The 25,505-nt window shown below is 36.2% G+C and overlaps 1 protein-coding gene across 4 annotated transcripts in view; it reads right to left on the bottom strand.

The window, feature by feature from the left end:
• The window catches only part of ANKS1B (ankyrin repeat and sterile alpha motif domain containing 1B), a 442,225-nt gene that overhangs the window by 387,720 nt on the left and 29,000 nt on the right, over positions 1 to 25,505 (bottom strand). For all 4 annotated transcript variants that reach the window (XM_056341207.1, XM_056341208.1, XM_056341209.1 and 1 more), the window contains exons 2-3: positions 3,952 to 4,032; positions 157 to 313 (exon numbers count right to left, since the gene is read on the bottom strand). In XM_056341207.1, the coding sequence (XP_056197182.1) occupies positions 157 to 313; positions 3,952 to 4,032 (238 nt within the window). The remainder of the gene's footprint in view (positions 1 to 156; positions 314 to 3,951; positions 4,033 to 25,505) is intronic.

Genomic DNA, 25,505 nt, shown 5'->3' with positions numbered 1-25,505 from the left:
CTTATATTGGAAGATTTTATCAGTCCTGGAGAAGAAATTACTGAAACAATGGAAAACAGTTTGGTTTTTTTTTTAACTTGGCTACAAATTTGCCAGACCTAAAGAATATGTGTTGCTCCTTTCTGATGATGTACACAAATTTTTTTATCACTTCACCTGTTCATTCACTCTGGAGTGTGATGGCCCATGATGGATGAGAATCTTCACAATGTCTACATCGCCTCTCCAAGCAGCCAAGTGAATAGGAAAATAACCTTTATTATCTGCCACGTTAGTTGAGGCTTCATACTGAAGTAATTTCAGAACTATATCCCTGGAAAACAGGAAGTAAATCTAAAAATTGTCAGAAAACTTACTTTATTAAATTTTCACATGAACATACATATTACAAAATTTTTTACTCTGAGTAACAGAAAAAAACCTGTACTTCAAGCGAAACAGCTAAAAAAATGAAGACCAACCACTTATAAGAATGAAATAGATAGTAAACATAGCCAAAAGACTATTAATTTTAATGATTCTTACTTCTTACAAATACCCATCAATAATATTCTGATCAATTCTCTGAATCTGTTTCTTTCAACAGGTTCACCTGGCCAAGAAATCATTTCTAGAATTTGTCCGTCCAGGCCATGGGCATGTGCCTCAAGACAAACCTTCCAGGCACTAAAGGCAGAGAAATACTCGTCCCCATCATTGTTGAGTTCCAGATGCAGGAAGAAGGGAGGGTAGCTTTACGAACACAGTTCTTGCAGTAAGGCTTAAGTTGCAGTTTTTCTTCTTTAAAGCATTATCTCAAAGATGGAAGAAAATTTAATGATTATCTAGTTAGAGATATACTATCTTCTAGGGCATAAGTGCTTCTATTTTCATTTCTTATATCCAGGTTCGTGAAAGCAGTGAGGAAAAAAGTGACTTTTATTATTTTAATTCTTATTATATTCCTTTCAGTATTTCCAGTGTGGCTTATCATACATTAAATGAAAGGTTAGTATAAGCTGGTATATTGCATCCCTGATTTTTAAGCAGTCTCCTGTACTTCAGAAGTTAAATGTAAAGAACAGCTGTGCTGTATGATCATCTTACCAAGTCTGTCAGAAAGTAAATGCTGTCTTATCTCTCCATTTGTCTTCTCACAGTTTGACACAGTCAGGCTTTGTTAGTTATTAACTTATAGCATCTATGATCCAGTGTGGGCAAGTTTACAGGCATTTTGCTAAATATGGAAACACTGGCTCTTACTGGTCTGGTTCAAAAAAATGGTGGGGGTGGGGGGGGTGGGTGTGGGGTGCTGGGGGGAGCTCAATGCAGCCTAAGTTATGTCTGAAAAGCAGCCCTTGACAAAAAATTAAGACAGAAGGTAAATCCCAAGGCAATTGTTCTCCCAGCCGTGATGGAACAGCATTTAATTGCCTATTGAGAGAAAAATGTGGCAAGTGAGAGTGAAAATATCCAGGTCAAAAGAAACTCCCAATTGTCTTCAAAAGATATCATGGAGATACTGGAGTCATCAAATCTAAGCTTTGAGGGAGACTTTAAACCGGACTTTGCTTACTCCTGACAAGGTCAAATAACATGAAAAAAAAAACCCAAGAAAGAACAGTTCCACTACAGAAAGACATTTGTTACACAGTAAGTTTCAGAAAAGTGAGTCCCGATAGAAACTTTTTACAACAAATAAGGCTTGAGAGACTTATGTAATCATAGCTGGTCTTGCAGTAGATGGTCTAATGAAGGCTAGCGATACAGAGTAGTTTGAAAGGGACACAAATCAAAGGAAACAGAAACTGAAGTGGAGGAAAACCAGCAAAAAAAACCCCGCCGCAAATGACATCTATAGATAACAATATGCAGCAACTATTGGAAAGAGTCTGTGGCAAGATTCAAGCTACAAAATAGAACCTAGGTGTCCTTCGCCCTTCAAGAATGCCCTGACCCATCACACTTCTCTAGGGTGAGTCTTTTTTAGCATTCTGTCAGAACTTTTTATTTTGTAGAAATAAATTTCAGAGAGGAGAAGACAAAGTCCTTAGCCCAGTAACATTACTGGGATAAGTAAAATTACTTAGGGAGACTGAGATTCAAGTGCCTGGCCCAGATATGATTTAATTGCTTATATAAAGCAGAATAGTTTGAAAAGGAGACAGAACTACCCCAGAATAACCAAGGAGGAGGGAATTCAACACATACAATGATTGAGCGGGGACTTGAACACTGGTGTCCAACAAGTATCCCAGCCACAAATTATTAGTAGGGTCATTAAATCTTATGTTCCCACTTTCCCTGAAAAACTTTGAAATCTCTCAAGTTCATCTTAAGGTAAAGTGTGAAAAGTTAAAACCCCAAAAGTTTTCAAAGGACAAGAACTTCCCCTAAGTGGGAAGGCCCTTGTGTCAAAAGATTGAACCCCACATTCATTTTGAATACCAAGTTTCAAATCTGAAACAGAGTATAAAGCCATTTATTTGTCGCGACTAATGAAATTACATCCTCCAGGTGTCTGTCCAATTCTTTTGCTGACAGTGCTACCATTGCATCAGGATCAGTATGATGGCTTGGACCATCATGACTTATCATGTAATACCCCATGATATATTTCAGTTTACTTTAATATAATGAGCTATAAATGTGATGTCAGTAACTGTTACTTACCCTGCTGTGAGGGTAAGGGGTCATAGCAGCCAGCAACCATTACGCCTTTTTCAAAAGCTGCAGTACCTTAGTCCACATCTTGAAGTTCTCTCTGACTTCAGCAGAAGTTTGGCCAACACTGTCTGAAAACACTATCTGACTTATGTACGTTTTGGGATTTGATAGTTTATATTGCTAGGACTCACTTGAAATCTCTGATACATTCAGAGTCATACAGCAGTATTTTTACTTTGCTGGGTAACTATCGGTTTATATTCAGTATTAAACATTCTAAAACCAATTTCCATCTATCTAAAACCAACAATCTTTGCAAGGTAAGGCTTGGGGTTTTGTCAATCAAAAACGTGCAATGGCAGAAGAAACTATAATCCATAAACTATAAACAAAAGAAATGTGATTTTCTCTTTCTAAAAAAGGTTGAGTTTAATAGACCACACTAAGGACTTAGACCTAATTCCATGAAGGTAAAATACATAAACGGATGATTCTGAATCTTCCTACAGAACTGAAATTTTAGAAAATGCACAGTATCTACTTTTACAGTATTTTAACTTCATTTATTTATTAAAAAACAGAATAACCTGTATGCACCAAAAGATTAATCTGGTCTAAAGAAAATACGCAGATTTCTAGAATACAATTAAAACCACATCCTAAAGTTTTAGTTTTTCCAAGGAAGAATGCAAAAATTGTGAAATGAGTGAACTAGACATATTATTATTATGAATTTGTATGTTACCTTATGTAAAGTCCAAAATCACATTCAAGTTAGCACAAATCGCTCTTAATTGGACAGCAGGGAGAAGCTACAAATTCCCATACAAGGTAATAGCCATTTTTTTCTGTTCTCAAGTGTATAGCTTCTAAATATTCTTATCATGCTACTTTCACTTTGATACTGATTAATCTATACTATTGCTTCCTTAAACATTCAACATACTATACTTGTGTATATACACACACAAGTCTGCTACAAAATTTTATGTTGCAACTTCCCACCAGCTAAAAATACTAGAGCCATCACCAGCAGTAAAAAAATAAACTAACTCAAAATCAAGGAAGAATTTGGAAGAACCAGTATAGACTCAACAGCTTCCAAACTGCATTTCCCATTTGTCATTTCTACATGCTGATCTCAATGACAGTGTCAAAAATTGTTATATTAATATAACCCATGGGAAACAGGATTATTTCAGTAAGTCAGGGTTTGTCAGCTTTCTGTGAAAATCTCAGTGCTATGCTACATATTTTTAAGTTATGCAGTTAAATACTACTCTACATAAAAACTGAGGCACTTACTTGTGTCCGTTTAAAGCTGCATGATGTAAAGCAGTGTAACCTGAACTGTCTGTGCAGTTTATATTTGGTCCTCGCCAGATGCTGCAAATAAAGCACAATTGTAAAGTCAGATTTTTAGCTTGGCAAGTACTGAAGATCTCTGCAAGAAGTGCGATTAAACTTAAGAGACAAATTATCTTGAAAAGAACTTAAAATAGCAAATGTCATGTTGATAACAATATAATTTATTTATAAAAATAATTTTACATGTTCCATCTTTATAGCAGTAATGAACTTTATGTAGGGCAGTCTCAAAGACTAATAACTATCCTTTCATTTCAATTAGATCTGTTCTCCCAATATTACTTTGGTAATTACACTGAGGTTACAACCTGATTTTGCACTACTTTTTTCCCAAGTATATATTTGTTGACTTTAGGTCAGTTAGTCTAGACTGATACAAATGTAAGATTAATAAGAACCAATTATATCCTTTAAAGGGACAGTAAGTTTATTCTTTTTACTTGGCCTGATGTTAAAGCTCCCATTTTTACCAATTATATTTTTAAATAAATTGCATATATATAAAACAAAAGTTCAATAAGCAATGGGGGGGGTGGGGGGGGTGGTTTACCTTTCTATATTTTACAGCACTTATTTTACAGTGAGCTTCATTTTATGCCCCATGTAACCAGTTTCATGATCTATTATGGATGCTTCACAAAACAGTAAGTGAGATTTTTTGCTTCAAAGAAGAAAAATGTGTTTGCTGATCTACCAAAAATAATCCAGTCCCCACCCCAAACCCTGGAAATTGGATACCAGAGGCATACTGAGTACCAGCAAGTTTTTTCTAACTGGTGGCATTTGAAGCTGACTATATCCTTTGTGGAAGCAACTTTTTTATTCTGTAACACAATTTTCAATCATTAGTACTGCAACTTCCAGGACACAAGATTATGAGTCCTGAATTACCATCCGTTTTCTTTAGCTTCTAATACAGCGTGAAACAGTCATTAGCCAGCCATATTTTCCCTTCACTTCATACCTTGGAATCAAGTGCTGCAGTTGAAAGAAAATAATCTGAAGCTAATAGGTAAACAGTGGTTTTCATACTGACGTTTTTCATGATCTACATCAATAAAATGACATGTTATGCTTAACGTATGTTTTTTAACAATCCTTTACTACTGAACCTGTATTTTATTACCTATGGAATGCTGATGTTGTAGACTGGTCTCTTTTCATCGTTTTTTCAGTGTTTCAGTGATTAATTAGCTCATGAATTTAAGCAGCTGTTTTCCCATAAGTAATACTGCATGCATACAGAATTATTTTTCTATGATACATTGTGTTCTGCAGTGAGCATAATCCTACATAGTGCTGGGTACCTCACCTCGCTCCGCAAGTTAATTTCTTGGAAGAACAGGACTGAAATATTTTCTTGGGTGCAAAGCAGCAAAACATTGAGTCATTTTTTTTCTTCATCTGCTCAGAAGTCTACAGATGTCCTTTTCTACAGGGGGCAACTTCCAGCTAGGAAAGTCACTCTAATCTTTGCAATTAAAATAAATTATTTTAACTTCATGAAGTAATAAAAATCAAGTCATTGAAATGATAGCTCCTCCATAATAGACAGATGTTATTTATATGGCAGACAGGCTGTCCTTATCTATTGGAAGAAGTTCTTATCTATTGATATTCTATAACCTCTTTTATAGTTTTGCATAATAATTTATTAGTTATTTTCTTATTTATTGGATTCTACTTTCTCCCTTTGATTTGTACCATCTTATAGCAGAATGAAGCAGGAATAAAAGTGGTACAGAAAGTCATATTTCAAATAGTAACAAATACATAAATGATCAGAATATTAATTTACTTGGTTTTGCTTGGTTGCTTGCTTTAGTTTACAGTTGTTAGGATTTGCCCGTTGGTTGTTTTTTTCAAAATGGAAAGGTTCCGTAAGTTCATATATTATTCATGATGCATTATGCCTTTAAACAAAACAAAACAACCCCCCCAAAAAAAACCAACAACAAAACAAAAACCAACCAACCAAACCAACCCAACAGAAACTTGGTTCTTTTCTCCCCTAATTTTCTACTTTAATCCAGGCACTCTTTAATGCACTGTTGTACTTCCTGATTCTAGTCTTAGGAAATATTTTTCAACTGAAACTATACTGTGGGTTTTAAAAAAAAATAAATATGCAAATTTGAAATTAATTAATGAGTAAACAAATGCACCTATGTGAAGCTCCTCGGCACACTCAGGTTGGGAGGGAAAGGACAAAGGAGAGTGATTAAATCCAGATGACTCAGAGAAGATGAGACGGGATGGATGGACTAATAGCTGTCAGCTCCCGAACGGTACAGAAAGACATGCTCAAAATCAGAACTTGGTTATCAAAATAAGAACACAGGAGACATGAGCATGACTTGGCTACAGGCATCTCTTTTCCCCTGGGCCAGTGCAGAAGTCCCCTCCTAGGAGGTCTTGCATTGCTACAGTATTACAACATTATTTCCTACAAAATTAAAACAAGTCCAGTATATACACAGGGTATTTATGCTTTAAGAACTGACAATCAAATTAAAATTGGACAGTCTGTGAACAGAAGTTCTTACACCCTAGAAGTCCTGGCTGTGGTGAATCGTTAATCTAAAGCTCTTCTCTTGTAATCAGAATACAACAGGGCAAAAGTCTAGTGGTGTTTTACCTCTGTAAAAAGCATCTGACTTGAAAGCAAAGTGGAGTGGGGAAAGAGAAAAAGCCTAAAGAGCCCTTCTTTGGCATCATAAACACCTGCAATATATAAGGAATTATCAAATATATTAATCTGTGTATTAAAACATTTCAAAAGTTACTGTGAAAGCAACACTAAGGAGAACCTGGAACAAAGCAAACTGCCATTCAAGTTCCAGAAAAAAATATTTCTTGACAGAAGATTAGCAGCTCTTTAGACTATGGCCAATACTGAACGTTCTCAAAAACATCCTTCTCCTAATACTTTGATGCAGTCAGTCATCAAGCTTCTTATTTTTACATGCATTAGTAAGTTAGGTTGGTTTTTTTTCCTATGTTGATTATTAAATTAGGAAAACCTTTCTATCACTTAATGAATTTTAAGAAAGTAATTTAACCTACTTCTTGTGTAAAAAATAAGTTTTCAGTCAATGACAAATTAAACCCCTGAATTAAAACATGATCATCAATTAGTTTCTTCCATTATATCTTGCCAAAGTGAGGCACGAAGAAACTGAAGTTACACTATTGCCAAAAGCACAGACCTCCTTATTACAGTTTACTCTCACTGTGGGCAAAGAATGTTGACCTTTTGATTATCAAATATTAATTGAAAATACTCTTTACTTGGTAAGAATATTAACATTTTTTTCTTTTTATGAGCTGAAGATAATTACATACAAAGAGTAGCATTTCAAAAGTGATACGGAAATGAGAGACTACAAAAAAAGATGGTAAATTGATTGATATGGGGTTTTGTTATGCTTTTTGCTATATGGAAAAAAGCAATTGTAAAGTGGCTGTTGTTACACACCTACGAACACAAAAGCAAGGAAAGCAGAAATTAATTCAGCTAACCATCATCACACAGGCACACTCCCTGTCAACAGTACAAGAAACATGCGTACATGCACAGAATATCCATCAAAAATTTTAACCCGTTTCTACCATATTTCCCCCTCTGTATGTGCATTTTCATTATACTATTTCATTATTATTTAGTTATCCATGCACTAATATTTATGTTCTTTACATGGTAGTTTTGCTACGGTGAAAGAAAAATATTTTGGTAAATCCATGAGGTTTACAGTTGGACTCAATGATCCTAAAGGTCTTTTCCAGCCTAAATGATTCTATGATTCTGTAAGTGCTAGAAAGCTGCCTGATGACATCAGGATCTCTCTGCCCATTGGTTTCACTTAAACCTTATCTTAACTGGTAACTCTCTTTGGAATTTATTTCTTCTCTGAAATGAAGCAGCAATGAAGAAGATGACACTGTCTGGATGAAATCAGTTCCTCCAGAGGAGATGGATAAAGCATGGTGTTCATGCCTGCATATTTTAGGGTCTGAACCCTGTTGAGGGCTGAGAGAGGTTTAGCATATGCCTAGTCCTCACCCCTCCCACTACTCTCCCCGTCTTCTTTCCCAGGTCTTCAATATCTTTGGAAGCTCTTCTTAGAGACCACCTGGCTCTTCAGGACAATAAAAATAGTAAGTATCATCTTGCCAAGTCAGTTTTAACAGTGGGAAATCCAAACCTTCATCCTATTCCTGTTGATTTTAGTGGCAAACACCAAGCACCTCAGATAAACGTTGTTTCCTTATTGTTCCTGTGTTCCCTTGAATAAATATTACAGGAATTTATGTCATTCTGAGCCAAGATCTTCCAAAATTTCCATGTTTATTATTAATCTGAGAGAAACACATTGCCTAAAGTTATTACAGCACATAGCCAGGCTCCTATATTCATTAGTGCTCTGCCTACATTCATACATGTTTTCAGTCATGTAAACTGAACTTACACATAATACATGGTCAATTTTACAGATAAATTTTGAAAATGCATCTGAAAATTTTTGAAAATTGAAAATTTTGACAATTACACATTAATATGTAACTTCAATTATTCAGACACAAAATAATGTTACTTATTGTGAACTGCAGCAAAATAGCTCCCATTCTCTATTTTATGCACAAATAAGTCAAACTGACAACGATGTTGCTCTAACCTATATAAATTAATAATGTTACTTATCAAATATAGAAGTGTTTCATTTTAGCAAATGTGACAGTTTTTTCTTTCTACAGATTCCTCTTTGATGCAACGCAGTGTTATGCAAGATAAATCCTGTAGAAAGCATGTATGTCTTTTTCATGTATGGTTTTACCAGTTATTTAACTACTTTGCTGAATTTGAGATACATTTTCAAATTACTTCAAGGAAAGCAAATTTAAATATTTGCTTTTAGTGGCAGTAGGGGAAAGAACCCTTTTAGAAAGTAATATTTTAAAGCATAATGAATAATTAATAAATATTAATAAAGTACTCAAAAGTTGTACACAGAAAAACAACATTAAAAAATGCATTTTAGGATTCTTTTTTACTAAGTGCAGCTTTAGGCCTTAAATTGACAAAAGTAGATGATGTCTTGAGTGAGGCTATCTCAGATCTTTTCAGTATTAAAAACAGCAGTTACATGTAGCAACTGGAGTTAACAATTCAAAATTAAAATAATAAGCATTTTATTACTATTTTAATTTTTAAAAGTTAAAAGGAGAAGGGCAGGGGGGTATCAATTCAATTAATATTAACTATTTTTAAAACTTATTGCATATATAATTCCAATTGTTTATTTAAATATTTATTTTAAGTATTTATTTTTATTGTATCAGCGTGAAATGTGACTCAAAACCATTTCATTTTGAATGTGTGGAATGTGCTTATTTTGTTTTGATTCCTGCTGTTTATTGTCTCAGAATAAATAACACAATAAAATTTATGGTCAGCTAATTAATGGAATAAATATGTTATTCAAGTTCAGGCTCTAAAGCAGCTTAATCCACTACTTTTCTGTAACCTTGATCTGTTTACAGTCTTGGCCATAAATAGCGTCAGTCTGGAAAACTGGGGAACTCTAAACTGATTTTATTTCTATACTGATTCCGTTCATTTGTGATTTCTATTTAATACGAAATATTGAATACAGTAAATATTATGAGTTTGATTATTCGTTACAAAACATTTCCTTATTACTATACTTAGAGTGGCTCCTATACAAGTAGGTCCCAATCCTACACAGCGGTTTCATCAAGAGGTAGAGCTATGTACAATAAGCTACTTCCTCCTTTAATAGCTTATTCAAAATCTTACTTATCTCAGTGAGAAACTGTGATTCCATGTATCTAGAGACTATTACCTGGAAGTCTCCTAATAGCTGGCTATCACGAATGAATTTCATTGCAAGTATGATGTGATTTATTGCAAATGATGAAAACAGAGAAGACGACAAACCATTGATTGCTCTTCCTCTTTATAGGTGCATGATCAAGCTAATCCAAAGAATCTTATTTCAGCAAAAAGCCAGGGTTTTACAAGATAGTTACCTGTACAAGAACTACAGGTACGGCCTATATTCCATAAGTTTAAGATTTATCATGGTAAGATGAAACTGCTATTGGAATGGAGTGCAGGCAATAATTAAAGGTAAATACAGCCTCCCCCTTTCTTCGGCAATAAAGATTTCTGGAGGTAAAGGAAATTTTTCCATGCAGCATAAGTGTAAGATATGTGTAAGACAAAGATTCTGCTCAGATATCTCCATTCCCTTCCTATCAAGGAATTATGCACTTTAACTTGGAAAGCTGAAGAACAAATTGGGCTAAGCTAAGAAAGGAGCATATAGAGAACCATTTGATTCCCCATTAGGGATACAGAGCAGACATTCACAAAAAATACTACTGGGATGCCTCCAGGGTGTCTATCTGTGATTCTATGCCTCTCTGAAAGGCAAAGAAGGGTTTCTTCCTCCCAGCTGTTGTAGAAGCCTCCAGTATACATATAACCCATTCTGAATGTTAACTGGGAATAGAAATGCGAAATTAGAAAAAGAAGTGTCATTCACTCTCATCTAATCTCAGACATGAGCATCAATAACTACTTAATAATGCTCATCATCTCAGAGCATTCCTGCTATATCTGTTGTGATTGAATTCAGAATTTGGTTTTCGTTTTGAAAACCTGTCTAAGGAATTATATGTGCAGTAATAGTAATATCCATAAAGATGGATATCAAGCAGTACAAAAAGAGAAAAAATTCATAAACACACATTATGAATTTAGCACTACTGCTACGTTTATCTTCTGTGGATCACACTTCTTTTCTCCATGAAAAGCTACAACAACAGTTGGTTAGATCTTTTTCCAAATATACAAACAGCAGGATCAGCACTTAAAGTGATAACACAAGCATGGAAGTAAAAAGGATAATTTAAAAAAGCATGTAGAACAAAGGCATCATGTCCAACAACGTAAGAGTCAAAACCCAGTATCTTACCTGTAATTATTGTTTTTCAAATTTTGTGAAATATCTTTGCTAAAAGAACAGTGACAGATTTAACAGACTACATCTGCCCAGACAAAAATTTGGAGTAGGGTGGCATCATTTAAAAACATACTAATAACCTTAATGCCAAATAGAAAACCTAGTATACTTGCCCATTACCATTCTTGCTATTACTAACTATATTTTTGGTTGGGAGAAGGATGAGGCCAGTACAGTCATTAATCCAATCTGCCATCCACACTTTCTCCAGTAAGAAGAACCAAGAAAAGGCTGATTATAAATGACAGAAGTTCAGTGCGTGGCTGAGGGAGAGGCAGAATCCCAGACACAGAGAGAGAAAGACAAGTCCTGGATATCCAGAATACCCTTAGCCACGATGAGTCTCACATAATCAATGTGACCCTTGTGTCACAGAGTCAATGTGGCCTTATCCTTTGAATAACTTCAGGATAAACAAAGAATTGCAATTGCAAGAAATACAAAAGATCTGAAAAAAAGTGTATTTTGATAGAGTTAGGACGTAAGAAGCAACTCAAGGAACTTCTGAGGCAAGAAATTCTAGAACCTGTATATGAGGACATCGTGATTACAAAGTACCAAAAGAACAAGCTAGAACAGTACCGAGATAAATAGAAACCATACAACATCTCATGCACGCGAGTGTTAGGTTATGTGATAAACAGCTCCTGTGTACATCCGCAAAGGAGCACAAAGAGATAACAGCAGATGGGAGAATCAAGTAATGCCCTGGCCCAGCTATCCTCAAGCTATTCACAGAAGAGCTGTCAGTGCATTAAAGGCCCACCTCTACCAGGCCAGCAGAGCACAGCAACACAACAGCGGGCAGGAACCCAAATTACAGACTTGGAGGAAGAGACACACTGTTGGGGTCCCTCCCAGGGCTGTCTTGTGACAGCGTCCACCCCATTGTCCAGGGGTGACACACATCAAGGCGAGGTGACGCTGGAGCACATTTCAGGCTGAGAAGGGCTACTATCTAGGCGTATGGGACGCATGGGACTGAGCAAGACTTCCCACGGGATGTTTAGGTGAGGAACCAAAGGCAGGGAAAGGGATGGAATCAGGTGATTTGGGGAGGAATAAGTGTGAGAAAATAGAGGGACAAGGGCTGATCACTTGTATATAGTTGGCTCTACAGTACAATAGTCTCGCTACATCTTGCACTCCCTGGGTGAGGGACTCTGTTCTGTGTGTGTGTATGTACATGAAAGCTCAACTGCCAGCAACTGGGTCAGACGATGGGCTAGTGTGTCTATGTTGCTAGCAACTGGAGCAAATGAGGGTCTGGGCACCAGAAACTGGAGAACCGGAGTGGGACCATAGGTCAGAGGGCCTGTGTGTCCACGGACACTGCAACTGTAGGGACTGTGGGTGTGTGAGACTGTGATTCCCAGTGAAGATCAAGCTGAACTAGTCAGCAAGTAGGTGAAGCAGCCTGGGAGCCAGCTGTGTCTGCATGTACCTGAGGTTGAGACCACACAAGCAGCTGGCTGCCACATGAGACCAGGGTGAAGGTTAATTTTTTCAGATCAAAAAGATGAACAGTAGGCTTCTGCAGATGCCACAAAAAAGTATTTTGGCTTTTGAGCCAACTTTGAACACCTATATTAAAAACACTCGAGAAATAAGTGGTCTTGTATGGCAGACTTAGGCCACTGGGAGGTGTGTTCTAGGAGTCTGCAGATTAGAAAGTCTGCAAATGTTAGTACATGCAAATTTAGATACATTCAGTTTGGGAAAGCATCTACATAGAAAAACATGTTGATGAGCAATCCATCTCTCTAGTTAAGTACCTGGTATGGGAAAAACTAAAACTAAACCTGAACAAGTCACACGTGCTACGTTTAACTGAACTAGAGCTCCATTTACTTGGTGTTGGAATCAACTTCATTTGAAAGTATACCATTCTATTCTGATAGAATTAATAATTATATCATTTAAATGTTAAAAAACATCAGGTAACATGCCAAATGTAAAGGAGAAACACTTTGACATCATCAGGAAGTCACACAAAGAAACAGACAATAAATAAGTGATGTTTCATGAAAAGAATCTGTCATACAAGGTCACTTAGTATTTGATCTTTAGCTAACAGCTTAGCTTCACCATTCTTTACAGACTACTCATCTGGAATTAGGCTGGCTGGGTATACTGCATAATACTGTGGCTATGTTCAGAGAGCAATATGTTTCTGACTAATGCTGGTTAGCTTTGCCTTATCCTTCCAGTCAAGACCAATTTGCCTGAGTGGCTAAAAGAAAGCAAGCTTTCATCAGTTATGACAGCAGGGTTCCTCTGCATTCCAGTTGTCTATAGGGACAAGCTGGGGTTTTGCTTAGTTCATCATGAACCTTAGTAACTCCAGCTTGTCAATGATGAGTCAGACAGATCCTTGGATCCACTCCAGAGTTCTGTCCTTGAGAATCCAGTCATCTCAATAGGAAAAAATATTAACTCACATTTGGCATCATCCCGCACAAGAACACTGTGAGAACAGCTACTACCTAAATTACGAAAATAGTCCAAAACCAGACCAGCAGGCAGTATCTTTAATATGTAAAATCATGCATGTTTAAGCAATGCGAACAACGTTTTAGAACTGTTGTCATGTATGATCTTACGTGATCCGAGCAATCTGCAGGGATCCCGTGTGGTTAATGCAGGAGAAAAGTGTATCAGATTAACTGTTCCTATGGAGAGCAACTCCACACACTGTATCACGGAGTTTGGGCTCCCTACATATATGAGATAGATGGGTTCTACACATTTGTTATGAATCAGACCTATATGCTTTGCATAAAATCTATAGATTGATCAAGATCAACAAAGAACAGGGCTCTACTGTGTTAAGTAACAGACCATACAATAGAGAATGACAAATAATCAGACATACCTGACTATATCTTTTTTCAGTGTATATATATAATACCTATATACGTATGTACATACATATATTAAACTTTCTTTATAAACAAATGCTCAGTCTTTCAACTCTTCCCAGACAACTGCGATTTAGTGACATTGTATAAACAATAGCTGCTTTTCTCTTAAACACAGCAATGGAAGTGGATCTTCTGAAGGTTTTTGAAAGCCCTTGCCTATCTCATGATTGTAAGACACATGAATATAGATACCTATGATATATCTATACACTGAAGTATAGTATATAACATAAGTATTTTCTTCGGAAAAACAGAACAAACTCTCAGGTAGACCACTCCAACTTCTTCTTTTGTAAAAACTAGATGACACTAAAATAAGAAATAGAAAAGTTAGAGTGGGTTTTTTTTATTATATCAGAAACAAAGTCTTATTTCCCTTTCTCTTATGAATGCAGATATGATGACATGATTTTTTTAGGACAGCTATTTCTTTAGCTGTTCTTTTTCCTAATTCAACTGACCTTGAATCTTTAGTAAGAAAAGTTATAGAGGGCTTTTTCCAGAATAGATTTTTTGAGGTCCAACACAGTATTCCTACCAATCATGGTGTTCGCAATTTTAAACACATTCTTATCACAGACAGGCAAAGTCAATATTTATTATAAATGGAGATTTTAAAACCTTTAAATGATTAATAATGCATCCCGGAACACTTACTGACACTTGTTTAAGCGGAATAAAAATTCCTGAAGTTCTGGCACTGGAAGCAGCACTGGGAAGAGTAACAATATACATCACAAATTTTTGAAATATGGATACTGTTAGAACTATGACCTTATTCCAGAATTAAAGACTGCTCATCCTAGAAACCAACCTGAGATGACACTCTTTGTTATAGCTCTAGGACACACAGAACAGTCTTTCCTAATCTGGATTTCTTCAGAAGTACATTCTACCAGACACCAGCAAAATAGACACCAGAAAAAATGCAATTCCATTTCCTCTTGATTCTTAAAGGCCATCCCACACTCCATCTGCAATTTTTGCCGACATTTGAAAAGGAGATTCAGAAATCAACCTACAGCAGATGTTAATCCCTGCATCAATGAAATCAATCATTAGCTATCTTCACATATGAGAATGTAACGGATATAGGAGCCTCATATTTTGTCTTTACATCCACAAGGTATTGCATCAGCTATTCAAATGATTTCCCATATTCTCAGTCCAAAGCTTCCATATCTGCACCTCCTAACAGCAGCAACAATGTCCAACCCTTTTGGACAACCTGCTATAAGCCTAACCTAAACTCAGAACAGTGAAAGAGTGCAGCTGCAGCAACTGATTTCCAAAATATGAATCCTGAGGTATTAAGGTTCTTGAAGTCTATCAATGACCTATAACACACTTATACACATATTTGTGCTTTCAGGTAGAATACTTTCTCAATTAGTCAGACTCCAGAGCCCTAAGCAGACCATGAACAAAGAAAGGGAACATCGGAAGTCTATCAGAATATCAGAAGAGTTTATTTTTGCAAGATATAAGGTAACTGAAAGCAACCTAGATCAAAGTGAATTCAAAAAGGTACTGGAAAACCTTCCTACATAACCTAAAATATTAAAGAATTTGAGTCTGTTCTCTGGATTAAGACAGTTTCAAAACTGAGGTGCACTTAATGTCTTTGCTAGAGTGCTGGCATAGAGTATCTGCATGTTACCTGGCTCCATCAGAGGGCTAACACTCATTCTTTCCGTCAGCATTGTATTATCTTTGTTAACAAGAACACAACCTGGGAAAGACATTTGAAAAATAAAGATAGCTATGACAAACATATGATAGAAATTATAGTTACAGCACAGGGAAAAACAACAACTTAGCACTTGTTAGATTACATCAATTCAGTATTTCTTTCTTTACTGAACTGGATTAACACGTTCAATAAGAAAGTTGATTAGTGTGAAATTAGCTATTGCAGTAAGTACAACTGAGCAAAACCAATCCACTGATCACATTTTCTCAGAGGCTTAAATACTGTGTTACTCAAATGGTGCCTGTATCAGACATACTGCATAACCTAAAATGGACTCTTTGCAACACCCAATCTTTAAAACATAGAGCTATTATAATGTGACATGTTTAATTGTTGTTGGCATAGTATAGAAAATCTGGATAAGAAAGACATTGGATGAAACTGTGTTCTCTGGTACAAAAATTACCAAACCAGGAAATATTATTAACTAAGGACAGTTTGAGCATAAATCCTCTATCCTATGTTCAAGCTACTAAAAATGGTAGGACAAAAAAGCTTTCCAACAATAAAAAAATAGAATTAATACCTTCATTTCTCCTCTCAGCAATGTCATGTCTGAAATAAATAATATCAAAACAGAATTGTGCTACTGAGCACGCATTTAGTTTGCTGTGCTTTGCCAACAGAGGTCAGAATTACCTCAGGAGCATCCAAAGGACTACTATGATCATGATTGGAATTACTTTATCAAAATTACTACAAAGACAAATAGCATACTTTAATTAGAGAGGGTAAAGTTTTGCAACTTTACATATTACAAAGGTCTTCCAAAGCTTTTGGGTATGTAACAAGAATATCACCACTTAAAATTTCATGAACACCATTACTGAAATAATTACAAAGGTCATATTCATCACATCATCAGCAAAATATTTAGTAAGATGTACTAGAAATCACTTGGATCACTCGGAAAAAATAAATTCATCCAACATGATGCCTTTTATTAAACAAAAACATTTATTACACATAGCTTAGAAGGCAAAATGTAACTACAGTAAAAATATTCACTAGATCTGCAGTCTATTTATGTTAGAATTCCCTATTCAAATCCATTAGGAGTTATTGTTTCTATTCTATTTAAAAGCCTTATCAAATGTAGAAATGAAATCCAAGACTAAGAGATTTAAATGACACAGAAGCTCCTACTACAAAGGAAAATCTGGCTGATGTAGAGCTTGAAACAGCTTAAAAAGAACAAAAACCCCCACTTATTTCTAGATGTATCCAAAGTGAACACTATGTTTCTTAATTCTACAAAAACAATGAAATACTAACAAAGAAACTAAACATTCTTTGTACCTCAAATAGTTCTACTGGGGCATGTTTTCTAGAAAATGAAGCAGCCATCTAGTCTGTAAGTATTGCAAGTGCTCTGTTCAGTTGCAGCCCCATGGATTATGAACTTTTCAGAAATCTTAAAATAAAAACGCTAAACTTGGGGGGAAAAAATTGAGAATGTTAACTGAATAATCTTGTCATCTTTCTGCTCCTTAAATAGAACTGATAGGATAACTCCACAGAAAATCTGTTTTGGCAGATACCTTCATGTAAAATATAAGACTCAGCCATTAAGGAATGATTTAATGTTCTTTCTGAACTGCCTCTTTGGTAAGAGATATCTGGAGAACCCAAATTTGGGTGCAAATATTCCTCTACCATAGATTTTGAAAAACATGGGAGAAGATATCCCAGTTCCACATAGGAAATCATGCAAAATGATTCATCCCAACTCTCCCTATAATCTACTATTAGCAGCACAGTACATGCAGTACTCATGAAATAGTTACTATGATTTGTTCAGCTGTGTTTAATGCAAATTGTATTCTTAGCTCTTCATATAATACAGCAATAAAAGAACAATCCCTGACTAAATATCACAGGTACTAAAATAAATGTAACATGTGAGGATATTGGCCTACAACATAAAACGGGGAAGTGATACACCAAAAAAGGTTATGAAGTGCACTTGTGAGACTTCAGATTCCAACTTACTTTCCATTATTATATGTATAAATCATATTTTGTTGGTTTACATTAAGTCATTCAACAGATCATTTGCAGAGAAGATGGGATCCTTGTTTATGGAAACTCTAGAAAGGTGTGAAATTTTAGAGAATGATGGAGACTAAGGCTGGCAACATAGGTTCTCTCGAAGCTACTTAATATTAACTTTTAAAAGAATTCAGACCCAATGCCCCCTGGAAAAACAGGCCCTTTATGAATTTACCTTATGCTGAATTAACTTTAAATTTTGATTATGTTTCATCTTGGAAAGAAAGATTTTTTTCTACATCTCATTTTAAGGGCACTTTCAACAAGTAGATTTGATTGTTAGTTCAATCTTGACAGTATAATTATTGTGTTGAATGAAGAAACAATCATTTCATCAGAGGGTGCACAATCTGATTTCAAGCAGTGGGAAGAGGGACATTTTCCTCCAAGTTCTGAAGGTTGACCAAAAACCTATTTGTCATACAATTATAGAATCATTTAGATTGGAAAAGACCTTTAAGATTATCAAATCCAACTGTTAATCCAGGACTGCCAAGTCCACCACTAAAACCATGTCCCTAAGCACCACACTTATGCATACGTGGAGTCACATCAAAAAAATATACATAACTTTCTAGTGGAATTAAATTTTAAAAGTGGCTGAGGCTTCACCCAGGGAAATATTAAATTAAACCAAGACTTTGTTCAGGTCAGCTTTCCTGAGTAGCTGGATATCCAGCAACCAGCAAGAACTACAGAAAAACAGATTCATTCCTTAAATTGCCCTGCTCATATAAGGCCTGACTAGTTGCTGGTTCATGGCTGGTCTCCCTTGGTCTCACTATCCAGGCAAAGAACCTCATATTGCTGTGTCTGATGCAGCTTAAGTTAGCGCAATTCCAGGAACATTTCTTCCCCAGGGCGGGGGTCTGGGAGGTGTGGTAAAAGTTTAAAAAACACCTAGTCACTAGAATATCCATCTCTTCTGGATTTTCAAGAAGCCAGCTGAAACGAGTGCCATGTGATGTGAAGAAACTTGGCATCTTAAAGGACGAGAGCTCATCCCAGATTTATATTAAATACCTGCATTTATAACACAGTTATGATTTGAAAAAAGATTGTACCACAGCAGTATTCCTTTAATATTGATAACTGAGACATTGAATTAATTTGGGGTACATTACTAGCCTAAATAATTGCCAGCCACGATCAAAATAATTCCATACAGGCTTTGATCATGCCAGTTCATAGTCTGAATGCACAGACAACCTGTAACCATCTTCAATAAAAGATTAATCAAACAAAGCTGGAAGGCTAATTTCTCCTTGGGCACAGAAACAGAACACCAGGATACAGTTTATGGTTGTAGACATTTTAAAACTATATCAAATCCACAGAAGCAAAACTTCTGACCTTTTTGTAAACCAGAAAACTTCAACAGTCCAATAGCCAATGAAGGAATAGATTCTTATTACAGTGAAATACAAATTTTAACCTAGTTGATTACAGTTCTGCCACGTAGGAGACAAAAATTTAGTAACAAATCCAGACAATGAAATCATTTCAGGATGGTTTTGGAAGCTTTTTTAAATTGCAAGATGAATTTTACAACTTTAGTTTTGTAGCCACTATGGTTCCAAAAATCTTCACCTAAAGGTAAACTGATACTGCACTGTTTCTTTAAGTTTGCAAACAGAAACTGTTTTTCTGATAGACTTTCACACATCCCCCAGTCACTCTGAACAATCTAAAATCCATACCAAATTTGCCAGACAATCATGCTTAGGTAGTGGAGTTTTGTGTACTTGTCTTCCATGTAGCAGAGGTACAATTGTTTTAGTCCTCATTGCACATTTTGATTTACAAAAAGGCACTGGGCAATCTGGAATCTAGAATGTTTATATACTGTTGATGTTGTAGTACAAATTGGATCATTAAAACTATAGCTCTGCTTGGCTTCCAGAAGTTATGTCATGGGTTGTATGCAGGTTAGGATTCTCCATTCTGCCAGAGTCTGAATGTCATGTTAGTTCCCCTGTCACTTCCAGTCTGAACCAGCTAGGAACTTGGGCTGCATCAGCAATCGTAAATTAAACATGTTTGGAACTGTTTCCTGGCATAGAGGTCATACTGACATAGAATGCTCCACACCTACACTACTCAAATCTTCCAAACAAAATAGCTGCATCCAGATTGTCTATCAGGCTCTAGGCCCATACTAATTCTTCAGCTGTGCCTGGTAGCTCATTCCTTGGGAGAATGCCACATGGCACATTCCAGTACCCAGAAATGTTCCCTGGCACGTTGAAGTTAGATGCGGCCTCACACTCCTGTCATATGTTTGGCAGAAGTCTGTCTCTCAACAACAGCATTTATCAGCTTAGAGGATACAAGAGCAATACTTTCTGAGTTTGGGTCCAGATAGATCTGATGAGCATCTGTCCGTGGCTCGTATTTGTACTTTATGCCCTTGATCCTTCCAGCAACGGGCACAGAAGGGAGGAGTGGTAAATGGACCCCACCTTCTTCTTTAGCCCTTTGCCTGGCTCTGGGATAGAGGGGAAGGGGAAGGGAAGTTGTATACATGAATACCCCAAACAATATACTGTTGCTGGTAAGTTAACTTCTTTCTTGTTTTTTCCTTTTTCACATGCACACTTATATCGAGGGAAATTCCTAGCAGTGCATCTGTAATTGCACAGTTTACCTGCAAGGCAGTCTAGGAGTCTCATTCTGGTATCAAGCTAAGAAAAGAATCCACAATGACTCAAGTGACCTTATTCCAGGAAAAGACTGTTAATGGCTACAGTGGCATGAATTTCCTCAACTTCTTAGCAGAAAGAATACTTACCAAAAAAAGCAGTCTTTAGAAAATGGTTCAGAAAAGACAAGGTGGGCGTAGACCTGAAAAATTCTCACACGGAAAATACCCAAATTTAAGTTCTATTGAGAAATGGGAGCTCTTAGAAAAAACTCCCACCCAAATTGTACAGGAGGAACCTAGAAGTGGCTGGGTGGGAAAAAAGAATTACTCCAATTAGCACGAAATGAGCTGAAATTAAGGACAGCCAAAGCCCTTAATAAACTGACAGATTTCTCACTTCTAATTTCCCAGTCATCATAAACCAAGGAGAAAAAAGCCACCTTAGGTGAGAGGGACCTAGCTAAACATTGGAAACTTGGCCTACTTATCAGAGATAGTATTTCCTGCAACTAATTAGATGTTCTTCTTTCTGGGGAGACCAAGTCTGTCTTGTGAGAACAGGTCAAGGATGAAAGTGAGAGTTGGATATCCACACCTGTGATGAACGATGTCCTGGAACTAGGCACTTCCATAGTGCCAGCCTGTCATACTTTCTCTAGAATCCCAGAAAAAAAATGAAAGTGTAAGTCAGCCAATTTAATAAAAGAAGGAATCAATGGTAGAGATTCCAAGCCCTAACTACAATTGAAGCAGAGCAGAGGACACTTTCTATTGATCTCTAAGACAAAAAGGTCAGCTTCTGGAAGGCTCAGGTCATAAGATTAAACTATAGAATGCTGTCCTAAATCACCCACTCTCAGTTCACAGGCCTAAAATAGGTCAAATTGTCTGATAGTGCATTCAGAGCTTCTAGGAATTCAAATCTTACGCTGGGTATACCAATCTGAAAGATTAACCAGCTCCCAATACAGGAGGAAGAATTTCGTATCTCCTTGTTTATCTATCACATTGTGGCAGTGCCATATGCAAGTTCCTGTATCTTTTGATTTGGTAAAGAAATATTTGGCATATAATTTGAACAGCATATTTATATAGAGATGCCTACCATAAATACCAGAGAGTCTTTGCTGCAAGGCTTAGCGGCATCTCCAGGAAAAGAAAGAGACATGGGTAGGAATTTGGAATAAAAGAGCATCCTTTCACAGCCACTGAATGGGACGTGCCACTGTTATGGAAAATTTAAATCTTACAGGCAAAATTATGGTCCAAATAGTTCTAAAGTACTTTTCAGTACCACAAGCAAACAAAAATCAAGTGTATAATGTCTGTGGATTCTGACAGGAAAGGTCAGTAAATTACACCAGGTAGTGTCAGCACAAGCTGACAGAAATTTCAAGAGCTGTAAGAAGCTTCCTCATTTTTAGAAATTATGAGGAACGTACTTTTTAGGACTCTTGTAAGATTTCTGCATAGTAACTCTAGTCAACTCAATAGATTAGAGAAAATGCAAATGAAAACCTAATACTAGTTCATGAGAGCTATCTTTGTGCACCTAATCATCATAGCGAGGATAAAAAGTGACTCAGTCCACCTGAGAACAGGAAACTGTCACTGAAGGCCCTTGGAGTCATGAAGAGTCCAAACTGCAGGATTGTATAGTGGAATTGGTCATAACCAATTTTAAGTAAAAAATATTTCCTATGGATAAGTCACACTACGGAAAGAAGGATCTTACAAACCAAGAGATACAAATCACTCCTGTTGATATAAACGTAAATTACATTTTATTTAACCACTTGAACTCTTCTTTAAGACCAAGATGGATCTCTTGTTTTCTTTCAAACTTGCAAGTAGCTTGTTTACCATTGGTTTCCTATGCAAAAAAATGGAACTGGTTTCTTGGCTATTGTCAATATGTCACCCAAAGCTGAAAGAAAGTGAGAATGGTTCTGTACAATAAGGGGCTGGGAGAAAACACTTACCTGGATGCTTTAATCAGTCAGTGATGTCCAGTATGAAGGCATGCAAAAAAGTAGTCCCCCTATTCTAAACATAACTTTGATGAATTCAAAGTGAATTATATTATTATTTCTCCCTGTTTGGGGGAAGTGGGGGGGGGGGGGGGGGGGGGAGCGGGGGGAAGTATGACAGTCTGTTAGCATATTAAACACACAGCAGTATTTTATGCTTCAAACATTGTTCACAGCTTGGATGTGCACAGAATTACACGGGAATCTTATTCTCCAGCATACTTCCTCATGTAGCCAAATTGCTAGCAAACTTTGTAGCACAGAACAGTACAGGTATTTTCCTGGAAAAGTGAGGCAGAACCCTGACCCCATGCACTAAAGAGCAACATTACAGACTTATGAGCTCTCCTTGATATAGCATTTTCTTGTGCTGATACTCTCTAGATTGTGAGCTTTGTAATTAATGAGACCAGTTATCATTCATATAACCTACAGTATGATCCATTTAATATTATAATTCCCTGAAAAACTCCAGTGTTAACATTTCTGGCATCGACAACTAGAAACTGGAAGTACTTTTACCTCTTTTTTTGGACACAGATGAGTGCTGTGACACCCTCAGCCCTGGCATTAAGAATAACTATGGTAAGTCCAAGATTCTTACTGCTTTTCTCCAGTATCCTCTATACGCTGCAACAACTCTGAGAATCTGATAAGAGAAGATGAGGTCACTGTCCTGACCTCCATGCACACTGGAAATATGTTCCTAAAGACTCCTTCCCAGACTGTGGTGTCACTACTTGGTTCCAATAAAAAGGATCTAACAGAAAGGGCTGAACCTTTTAGTTCTCCCTTCTCTTCTGATGACTTAAAGCCCTAAAAAGTGTATTATAAGTACAAACAAAAACACCTATAAGAAATTAAATGCAATTATACTGTGTATTAGAAATAAACTAAAAACAGCAGCAGAAGAAAGAAATCAGAAATTTAAATTATTTGAACTGAACTCTTACTGGTTCAATCGTGTAATTACAAGCATTAGAAGAACATGAAGACTACTTAGCTGGTTGTACCATCTTTTTTACATTGACCAGCAGTGCCTGTAATTCATACATCCACAATGTACAATGAGTTCTGATTTCAGTTGCATAGACATATGTGTGCAGAAGTCAAGCATGGAGCAAAATTTCGGAAGAATAATATTTACAAGTGCTTAAGCGATGAGACAAGGGAACAAAAGTCAAGCCCTCACAGATGAGATTTGGTGTTGCTTGTGTAAGGAGAAAAAAGAAAGAAAAAAGCAAGCTAATAAGAGAAGAATAATGATACAAAAGAAGGGAAGGGAAAGATTAAAAAAATAGCACTGCTCCTACTCACGCAGAGTGCTGGTCAACCACAAGATTAGTACTACTAATAACTAAAGTTAGTTATAGTATAAATGTAATAGTCTTTTGTTACTCTTTGTTTACACTTTCTAGTGATGCAGTTCACTGTGAATTAAAAGAAATACACAGTTCTTAGATGCTAATGCATGGATCTCAAATGAAATATAAAAAACCAATAATCCATACACATACAATCTACAGTCAGAAGCTACATATCTCTTGGCGCACTGTATAATGTAAACTTACTCTAAATTGAAATATTTTTTAAATACAGTTATTGCTAAAAGCAAAGCCAGAAATCTACAAACACAAGATAAAATAATCTTCTAAATGCTATATACTGTGGAGGTTTTTCTAAATGAGTGTATGCATATAGTATGATTACTCATTTCTTCCCAAGGCCATTTCCCTTCTTTGGAAAAAAATTTCATACTTGGACACTGAGCTACATCAAGAGGAACTCGTATTTGTAACATACCTGAGGAAAAAAGTTTCATATTCTACAAAAGATAATATATGGATTTTATCCTTATAAAGGTGCCCACTTAAAGTATTACTATACTGAAATCAACCCAAACTTTGAATTAATATTATACAAAAGTCAACATAGTTACTCTACAAATCATCGTAATTTCAGCATTGTAAAGGCAGCAATATACAGTTAGATTTTACAACATTTGGTACTATCCTATCAAACATAAATGATGCATAAAATATTTTGAAGATGAATGAGTGAAGTTGCTTTGTTGATAATTTAGGCAATAAAAGAACAGCAATTCTCCACATATCAGTGCTTCTAACACCATTTGGTTCTATTTTTATTCATTCTATTGCTATTTCTTTTTTCTTGTAGTTAAAGTGAAAACGGAAGTTATAGTCGTGTAATACATAAATTAGTGATTTTTTTTCCTGATTTTTTTTTTTTTTAGTGAAGGGATAAAGTTTATTTAAAGAAAGCTATTTTTTCAGGATAAAAGGAATCAAAACAAAAAGATCTTACAAATTTAAGTCCAAACCATTGGCATAGCTAGTTCCCAATTGTTACCGAGAGAAAAAAATAATTTGTTTAACTTCCAAAACTAAGGGACTGGAGTATCTTTTGTAAGAGTAGAGGCTGAGACTGCTGGGACTGTTTAGGCTGCAGAAGGCTTGAGGGGGATCTTCTCAATAAGTATCTGCTTTTTACAAATCCTTATTGTATCTGGGAGGGAGTAAAGAAGACAAAGCTAGACTCTTCTTAGTGATACTCAGTGACAGGACAAGAGGCAATAGGCATCACATATCAACACATGAAATTCCGTCTCAAAATAAGAAAACAATTTTTTACTATAAGGGTGGTTCAACACTCAAGTGGGATGCCCCAAGAGGTTGTGGAGTTTCCATCCCTGGAAATACTCAGAATCTGTCTGGACATGGTCCTGGGCAACCTGTTCTAGCTGGCCTCTGCAGACAATCTCCAGGGGTGCCTTCCAACATCAATTGTTCTGTGATTCAGTAAATGAATTTTACATGAAGATGTATTCTACTTGGGTTTTTTTTTTTCCACTAAGAGGTCCACCTCTTGAAGCCATGCATAAAAGTGCACATAATAGAAAATGCATCTGTTCCTTGTTCTTCAAATCCAGAGAATTCAAATTCTCATCTTCAACTATACTGAACTTCATCTAAAAGATAAAACTAGACACCAGTACACAGATTACAGCAAGATTAACTC

This window comes from Falco biarmicus, chromosome 5 (genome assembly GCF_023638135.1).
Source record: "Falco biarmicus isolate bFalBia1 chromosome 5, bFalBia1.pri, whole genome shotgun sequence".
NCBI lineage: Eukaryota > Metazoa > Chordata > Aves > Falconiformes > Falconidae > Falco > Falco biarmicus.
Note: the sequence above shows the minus strand (reverse complement) of the source record. Positions and strands in the feature narration are given on the sequence as shown.